General features: G+C 42.5%; 1 protein-coding gene across 1 annotated transcript; it reads right to left on the bottom strand.

Annotated features, from left to right (window-relative positions):
* Nucleotides 1–2246: 2246 nt before the first annotated feature.
* On the bottom strand, nt 2247–5049 carry LOC147637287 (AAA-ATPase At4g25835-like). The gene is made up of 2 exons (XM_086800930.1): nt 4116–5049; nt 2247–3706 (listed from the first exon to the last, which is right to left on the bottom strand). Exons 1-2 carry the CDS (start codon nt 4538–4540, stop codon nt 2518–2520), a joined length of 1614 nt encoding a protein of 537 aa, XP_086657056.1. The 5' UTR covers nt 4541–5049; the 3' UTR covers nt 2247–2517.
* Nucleotides 5050–9597: the final 4548 nt, after the last annotated feature.

The following is a 9597-nucleotide window of genomic DNA, read 5'->3' as shown; positions in this document are numbered from 1 at the left end:
TATACCCTTGTATTGTGCACCAAAATTTTGAGGTTTTTTGGAAGTGAAAGGTTAAGAAAAACCTATGAGAAGGGTACAAAGAGGATTGAATGTTGGAGTGTATCCTTATACACAAACTTATACAAAATTTTGCTTGTAAAAAAGCTCAAAATTTACCTTGATGTGGAATCTGTTGTTGTACCCTTGTTACAAGGCTTTTGCTTAAGCCTTTGTAAAGGCTTAAGCCTTTGTAAAGGCTTAAGCCTTTGTAAAGGCTTAAGCCTTTGTAAAGGCTTTAATAACAAGGGTTTTGCTTAAGCCTTTGTAAATAGCCTTGTTAAAAGATCTTCTTCGATACGACCTCTGCCGTGCGGCATCTCCATCGTGCGTCATGTTGATGTTGCCTTTCCCTCGGCTATTACCTCTTCTTCTTCACCCTATTGCAAACCCTAATTCCAAACTCAGTACGAAGGGCTTTGTGTGAATATATGCTCTTATGTGTGTGTGTGTGTGTGTGTGGAGTGCGTGTGTGTGAGAGCATATCTTGATACAGAGTTCTACACCAACTATTGGGCACTAATGACGTTAGTGGGGATGTCGTAGTATCTAGTCCATACTATGCATAATGGAGTTGATAGTTATATAGTCTTGTGGGTTGACTACCATGAGTATATAGCATGCACATTCCTAAAAGGAGAATTTGGGCATGTTCTTGGATTCATCTAGGTATATATATATATATATATCATTCTCACCTAGAGAATCAAATACCTTGGCAAGGTAAAATGCTAGCATGGCTCGGTTCATTATTATTCTTTAAAATGAGGGCTACTCAATTTTGCATTCCCTCGAATTATCAATTGTCTCTTTTAATAACATGAAAGCATTTAAAAGTGTGTAAATGTTTTTCAATTCAAACTTTTTTTTTCTTTAGAGAGATTACTTAAAGAGAGTTTTTCAACTTTACATTTCTTTAAAGAGATTCCTTAAAGAGATTATATAAAAATTTCCTCGAAGATATTATAGAAAGTCACTTTATGGAAAGTAAGATCCTTTTTCTCACCTACAAAAGAATATAGTTAATCACGTCAACTTTTAAAATTCATATATGAACCTTTCTTTTCCCAAACATGCAAACATTTGATAAAATATAATCAGCCTTTACTTCAATATTTTCACTAAGAATCCTAGAAAGCGACTTTATTAGGTAGGATTCACTAGAAAGAAAGTATAGCATATAGCAAGCCCAAATTCTTCCAACAGTCACATCTTGAAGTAGTAACATGGTTTATACAATCTCTCTTTAGTTTTTCATTAAAGAGGTCTTTTAATGTACACTAATTACATGTGTCCTAGCAAGTTAGTAACATGGTTTATACAATCTCTCATTAGTTTCTCATTAATGAGGTCTTTTTTTTCGGGAGGGTGGATTTGTGCGTGCAGTGTGTGCTGTAATCCGTCGTGTAGCCCCTAGCATCGAACCCGGGTTCTCATCGTGGAACCTAACAGTTCTACTAGCTGAGGTACATGCCCATCGACGTTAATGAGGTCTTTTAATGTACACTAATTACATATGTGTCCTAGACTTGCATGTATAGAGAGTGAGCAATAATTTCAACCTTTGAATTATGAATTTTAGAATTTTTAATATACCCCTTTCTCTCTCTCTCTCTCTCTCTCTCTCTCTCTCTCTCTCTCTCTCTCTCTTTAGATGTCATCTCTTGACCTCTGTCTTCAAAGCATACGCAAGGGGAGGGGCTATCTGTGGTTATGTCGTAGGCCTAGGTTCAAACCCTTTGGTTGACACTAAGTTAAGACTCATCCAGTTCCCACTTTTCATTCTCCCATAAAAAAGATGTGACTTGTTAAATAGGAAGTGAGATTAAGTCTGATGTAATTTGTCCGCCAGGTTGTTACCTTCTAGGCTATCAAGATAGACTTTTTGTAAAAGACTCTTAATATTTATAATATATATATTTACTGTTCCCAAAAGAAAAAGAACTCATCCACTTTAATTTAAGACTTGACCACTTTACCCATATTTTCCCGGGCCACAGCACTTTAATATATATTTCCCCCCAAAAAAAAGGAAAAAAAGAGAGAGAAAAAAAAGGAAGACTTGACCACTCAAATAGAATCATGTCGTGGCTCAAGTTTTGACACATTCATAAACCTTTAAAAAAAGTGTCCCCACGACTTTGTGTGGCACTTGCGCGTCTATCTGTTTTACGCTCACTGTGAACACTAGAGCAGCTTCTCGCTCGAAATTAGAAGGCCATTTTTTATTTGATAATTTAGATTATACACATGGCATTGCCTGAAAAAAGGCAAGGTGATTCTCTCTCTCTCTCACAGACAGACACACACACACACACACACTCACTCTGTCTCTCTCTGTGTGTGCCGGTTGAGCCTTTCACTGCTCTTGGGAGATTCGATGCAAGAGCCCCAATTTTTTAGTGTTAAAAGTACCAATGATCATCAAGCTGAAATAATCAACCCAAAGCAGAGACCATGCTGAGTGGAGCCGGAATGTAGTCAGTCCGCCTTTTGTACCTTCTTGATCTTTTGTGACATCTCTTTGTCAACGCAGACACCACCATCATCAGCATCATGATCTCCTCCTGTTTTCTTCTGAAGTCCCTCTTCACCTTTCATCTTGCAGATGGGGCACTGTGTGCTCACAGCAACAGCTCTTTTCACTTCCTCTACATCATCCTGAGCTTTAGGTATGGCCACCTCCAACTCTTTGCTTGTAATGGGAGGCCATGGCTTGGCCTTGGCTGTCTCAAGGGCTTGAAGAAGCCCCTCCATTGCTATCTCTGGCTCCTCCCTATGGCGTATAAGAACCTCGCTCACCTCCGCGGGTGTAATATGGGCATCATCTATGATATCCCTCACTTTTGCAAACAGATGGTGATCCTCCATGCCAAGGTAATTCATGGTCAGGATCTCAAAGGCAGCATAGGTGCAGTAGGACATGAGGATGTGCATGTCCATGCGGCCGGAGCGGAGGAGGGCGGGGTCGAGGTTCTCGATGTGGTTAGTTGTGAAGACAAAGATCCTCTCTTCTCCACAGCATGACCATAGGCCATCAGTGAAGTTTAGGAGGCCAGAGAGGGTCATGGAGCTGGAAGAATCATCAACGCCCCCTTTGCTGCTCTCTTCAGGTTTATGCTCGGTTTTCCGGGCTGATGATCTCTTGCCTCTGTTGCCAAGGTCCAAGGAGCAATCTATGTCCTCTATGACAATGATGGACTTGCTGGTGGTTCTGAGCAGCAATTTCTTAAGGTCTCCATTGGAGCGAACTTGGGTTAACTCCAAATCGTACACATCATACCTTAGGAAGTTGGCCATAGCTGCAATCAAGCTGGATTTGCCAGTGCCAGGGGGACCATGGAGAAGGTAACCCCTCTTCCAAGCTCTCCCAGTCTTCTTGTAGAACTCCTCCCCTCGGGCAAAAGCTTGCAAATCTGCTTTAATTTGCGCCTTGTGGAGGGGGTCCATAGCCAGCGTTTCAAATGTGGAAGGGTGTTTGAAAGGCACCGACTCCCAAGGGTGCCTGTAGGAGTCCCCTTTGCCATTTGTGTACAGGAGCCTCTCTCTGTTGTTTTGCTTGATCTCCATGGCCTCCTTGAGTAAGTGCTCCATGTAGGGCCCCACCACGCGGACCTTGTCCCGCTTGTGAACCCTCAGCGTGTATGTCCGCTTCTCGTCCGGCATGGACCTGGATCAGTAGTTTTCCAACCAATCAAAATAAAGGTAATGCTCGAAAGAAAAATAGATAACAACTCAAAGGGATGTTTTAACTGGACCAGTGTTGTAAGTATTTTCTAACCAATCAAAATAAATGTTGCAAGTATTTTCTAACCAATCAAAGTAATGCTTGAAAAAGAAACCAGATTTAGTGATAAAAAGTAGACAACAATAGGGCATGGCATTATAACTCAAGGGTATGTTTTGAAGGTTAAATTGGGAATCTGAAGAGGAGCACGAAAGAAGGCAATCTGAAGAGGAAACTAGGAGTTAGAAGGCCAGCATGTTGTGGGCACTGACCTGGACCAAAAGCTGCACGAAAGAAGGCAATCTGAAGAGGAAACTAGGAGTTAGAAGGCCAGCATGTTGTGGGCACTGACCTGGACCAAAAGCTGCTCTGTTGCGCTGCCTGTGGTGTGCTCACCTGGTACTCCCACCACACATTGGCGCCCTGGAAAGTCATGGGCACTCGCTCGTTCCTGGACGGACTCCATGTGAAATCGCTGGAGCTGGACGCCCGGCACAATTTAACCCGCTTGGCCGTGCGCGAGTAACTCACCACATTGGCGCTCAGGTGCAGCTTGATGGCCCCGTAGAGCTCGTTGGACAGGCACGAGTCATCGTACTCCGGAATCTCTACATAGTGGTAGCGCGTGAGATTCTCCTTGAAGCGATCGAAGAGGCGCTTCAACAGATCCCTTAATGGGGGTGGTAGCAACGTATGCATCATGGTTTGGGCCACAGTAATGAGGCCTACAAGGGAGCCCAAGTAACCCAGCACCTCAGAGGCCTTTATTTCCACCATGGTTAGCACTGGTGGATTAGCTTGGGGTTTGTAGGAATTTGAAGCAAGTGAGAGGCAAAAGCAAGAAAGCAGGCAATTGAGTTAGCTAAAGCAAGGAGCTTCAAAGGAGAACAAGAAAGCAAGCATTTTGAGAGGAAACAAGGAGCTCCTATGGAGAGCAAGAAAGCAAGCAATTGGACAGGAAGCAAGGAGCTCCTAAGGGGAGCAAGAAAGCAAGCAATTGAGAGGAAACAAGGAGCTAGTGAGATAAAGAAAGAAGGCAAGCCATTACCAGAGGAAACAAGGTCCCATGAGAAGAGAAAGAAGGCAATCCGAAGAGGAAACTAGGAGATAACCTTGTATTTATATTGTGAAATATCGAAAAAGAATCTAATGCGTACAGGGCTGCATGCCTGCGTAGTCATGGCCGTCCCATGGACACTTCAGCTGTTGGCGTAGGTGAACCCGGCAGCTGGGGTGGTCTTGACTTGACGGGCAACAACTTGCCCCCGGCCCCCCCACCGAGGGTCCGCAGCTAGACCGCCCTGTAGGAAGGCCCGTGTGCAACACGTCTCTGTGTAGTTTATTCCCTGGCGCCTGGCCCATTGCCAGCAAGGACAACGGCACTGTCATTGTTCCACGCGCGCTCTTTGGGCTTGTCTTCGTGCGTGCCGCCTTTCAGAAAAGCGCTCTTTTTGACACCCGTCACGGACATTTTTGCCTGTTTCATATTCTACTAGTCCCCCACCCGTCCTCCGGACTGGGAGAAATCCATACCATGGAGACAAGGCTTTAATTTGTAGCTTATTGAGCACTTCATAGCCTACTGTACCATGGTTATACAAATTTGAGGGGTTTTTTTTTAGACATGGTCAACTTCACTTGTATCTTAGGTATGTGGGCGATAGAGGAGCAAGTGACACGGAAAAACAAATTTCTAATGCAATTGTTTGTCAAGGGTTCTTGGGCAATGCCTTGGCGAACATGCATATTAAATGAACGATGCTTGCAAATGAGCATGTGCAGCTTGACATAATACATACACTCTGCAGCATATGCACATACATACATGCATGCACATTATAACTATTTTCACCTTGCCATTTGCTCGTATGCTGCAACCAAAAAAGTTTCAAGATGCAAGTGAAGGTCATTGCATTCATAGAGAGGCCCAATTAAATGCATCAGTTCAAAATAGTTCCATGCTTCTTTGCAGTGATTTGTTAGCCATAAACTACAATTAATGTAAAGAAGTATTCAAGGCTCCACTCATCATAGGACGGGAGAGGTTTGGATACCATAGAGGAAGCCTTAAATTTGAAGACCATTTTGGCTTTGAAGAAAGCATCAAAATCGGCATACTTGTATATCAAGGCACCATGCTTTGCATAGTAGCAAAAATATGTAGCTCTCCCTTCCTCGCTACTACTATGCTGTTGTTACTAGTGAGTGCATGCCTTTTTTGTTGGATAAATGAGATATCAAGCACCTCCCACCCGTTGGATGCGTGGGAATTGCTTTTGAATTTTGAACTTTGCAAGCCCTTTCATGTGGCGAGACAGGTTTGGTAGGTTTGGATGGAGGGAAGAACTGGTTTGTAATCATTAAGCGGCTCTGCAAACCCAATGTTCTTTTTTGCAGCCTAGGGTGTGCCTAAAACATGTGCCACGTGGAGCCTAGGTTGATGCCCTGTAGAAGATATAGAGAAGTGGGCGACGGGCAGGGAACTGGGCACAATAGCTAGCCAAAATAGAAGCTAGGCACATCAAGTTACAAACAAACACACATATAGATGTATGTATGTATGTATGTATGTACATTTACGTATGCGCATGTGTACGTGTAATCCATTGAAGCCATACCTATGATGGGCAGGGATTGGGCACAATAGCTAGCCAAAATAGAAGCTAGGCACATCGGGCTACACACAAACACACATATAGATGTATGTATGTACATGTACGTATGCGCATGTGTACGTGTAATCCGTTGAAGCCATACCTATGAGACAGGAAGATATGTGTATGTGTGTGTGGCTGTGAGTGCATGTGTGCACATGTCACATACACATGTAAATATGTGTGTGTGTGTGTGTGTGTGTATGTGCACGTGCTTGCAAGCACACACACACACATACACAATTTATGTATGTTAGTACCCATGATATCCATATATATTGTTCACACACATACATGTTTGTATATATATATTTATGAGTTTATTATATATACGTATGTGTGTGTGCATGTACATATATATATGCACATATGTAAAGAATTAAGGCTACACATTTTCTAGGTTATATGTAAATGTCCTTTTTCTAAATGAAGCATAAGAGAGAAAATAGAGAACATACATATACATAGTTTCTTTTTGGCCCCATAGGCCATATTCGGCCTCCAAGGATGATAATATTATCTCTCTCTCTCTCTCTCTCTCTCTCTCTCTCTCTCTCTCTCACACACACACACACACACACACACACACACACAATACGTGTTCAAATCCATATTTCTCTCTCTCTCTCTCTCTCTCTCTCTCTCTCTCTCTCTCTCTCTCTCTCAAAAACACACGTATACACACAATACATATGATTCAAATATTTCTATGTGGTGGAGACTCACACACGGCATATAATCTACAGCGTGTGCGAGTGTGACCAAAATCAATTTCAATATTTAAACCTTTTACATCAAGTTGAGTGTTCACAGAAAATATTCTTTCCAAAGGATTAGAAAACTTGGAGCCTTAAAATGTTAAAAGTTTTTCTTGGAAATTACTAAGCTCAAATATACCTAAAAATCCATGAATTAAAAATATTTTTTAAAACATTTTTAAGGGAAGAATCAAGCATATGTCGACACATTAGCCTCCATGGCACTGCTCCATCAATTCATGGTCCTTTGTTATCTTCTTTATCACGTTCTCTCGTGCAGTAGACTGCCCCTCCACAAAGACTTTCGCGTTCTATCCATATCCAATCTTCATTGCAGTTGGCCTAGCACATCCAGTCTCGTGGTTTAGTGGCCTCATCAACTCGATTTCTTTCTACCCCAACAAGTTGAAGCAACCCTCACGGCTGCTGGCCTGGATCCCGAAGGAGAGGGGTGCGGCTTTGCACACACATTGAGCGCTGGCCATGAAAGCTTTGCTATTAAAGTTTTATATATATATATATATATATAATTTTCCAAAGCAACGTAAACAAGAGAGAAAGGAAAAAAGAAGGATACTGCTTGCGGCGACCTAATTTGCTTCCCGCTGCATCCTTCAAATTGTCCGTGTGCCCCACGATGCCCACCGCATGCTTCTGGGGGCACCTTGCCTAGCCGTCTTTCCACCACAAAGATACAACATCATTAAGTATTTCCACCACCAAGCCGCCCACGACACATTGGGTGCTGTTCGGAGCTCCCATGAAGCGTGAGGTAGTGGTGGCAACTGGAGTGTTTCATGCAACGTAGAGGTGGAGCTGGTAGAGAGTGAATGGAGGAGCCGTGATACCAAATCTTTGTGCTAGCGTGCTGTCAAGAAGTTGGCGACAGTGGTAATGCAAAGAGAGGCTTGTGCTGGCTATCGAGAAGCTGGCGACAGTGGTAATGCAAAGAGAGGCTTAGCTGGTTGTCGAGAAGCTCGACGATTGCGTTGTACCAGGCACGGAGGTCAAGAAGCCTGCTCGTCTCGCTGCACGTGGGGTGGACCTGGCCAAACTCAACTGTAGTTTAGGAGGGTCAGTGTGAGCACCGCAAGGCAGAAGAGAAGGCATGGTGCGATGGAAGCCACGGCCAGATTTCTCAAAGAGCAGCTCTTGGCTACGGGGTGTGCATGGCTTTCTTAGGAAGTAGCTCTTGGCTGCAAGGTGTGCAAGGTGTGCAAGGCTGCAACAACAGGGGCAAATTCATCGTTGGCAATACCATTGTAGAGAGAATCCACTATCAAGCTATAGCATGCCAGGGTTTAGCCCACAATGGCTTTCTCTCATATTCATTGCTAGCTTGTCAGCGCCGTTTCAAATATAATAATGTCTGCCAGCGCCGTTTCAAATATAATAATGTCTGTTGAATTTCAAAATAGGTAACGGCTGGCTCTCTGGCTCTCAGGCCTAAAAAAGGTCACCACCTGGCATGTAGGTGCAAGCCGTGTAATATATTAGTAGATTTCAAAACTGGCTCTCTAGCTCTCAGGCCTAAAAAAGTCACCATGTGGCATGTAGGTGCAAGCTGTGTAATATATTAGTACAAGCTCAGGAGAGGCAAGGCCTTCAGTCAAGTGCTCAGAAAACAATTTCAGTTTTTTTTTCAACTTGCAAGTTTATGAGCTAAAAAATAACTAAAAAGTCTATTTTTGGTAAAATTTTCAATATTAAAAAAAATATTATGAAAAATAAAATTATTGCAGGTCTATTATATATAGTTTGCACGCTTTGCATGAACATTGGCTCACCTAATGAAAAGACAAGCTATGGGTTAGAATAAAGCCAATCCTACAAAGTAACCCATTTTTTGTATTAAAAAGAAATTATCAAGATTGGGGGCAGTATGATAAAATAAATGGGCTAATCCATTGAAAACCAAGAATATTTTGGATACATTTTGAAATTTTAAGGTTATCTCAAATGTGCTCAAAGCTATGCACTACGAAAATGGGACAAAATATTTTCTAAACCAATAATAGATATAGCATCTCTCTCTCTCTCTCTCTCTCTCTCTCTCACACACACACACACACACACACACACACACACATATGCATGCATGCATGTACGCATGCACTTATTGTTTTCTTCCTCTTTTGTGAAGCAACATCCTTCATTGTAAACAATTAGTCATAGGAATTTTGTTTGGATTCTTCTCTTCCCATTCAAATAGATTTGGTTCTCCTCCTACTTTTGACACACAGAGATGGAGCTTTAGCTCCAGGCTTTGTGGAAGCTCCATCCCTTTGTGTGTCTAACGAAGCCTAGAGTTGAAGCTCCATCTCTTTTTGTATCTAAAGTAGGAGGAGAATCCAATCAGTTTGAATGGAAAGAGAAAAATTAAAAAAAAATCATGTGGCTATAATTGTTTACAATGGAGAGA

Source organism: Cibotium barometz, chromosome 7 (assembly GCF_041138505.1).
Source record: "Cibotium barometz isolate CiBa-2024 chromosome 7, ASM4113850v1, whole genome shotgun sequence".
NCBI classification, from domain to species: domain Eukaryota; kingdom Viridiplantae; phylum Streptophyta; class Polypodiopsida; order Cyatheales; family Cibotiaceae; genus Cibotium; species Cibotium barometz.
The sequence above is the reverse complement of the archived record's forward strand: the minus strand, read 5'-3'. Positions and strand labels throughout refer to the sequence as shown.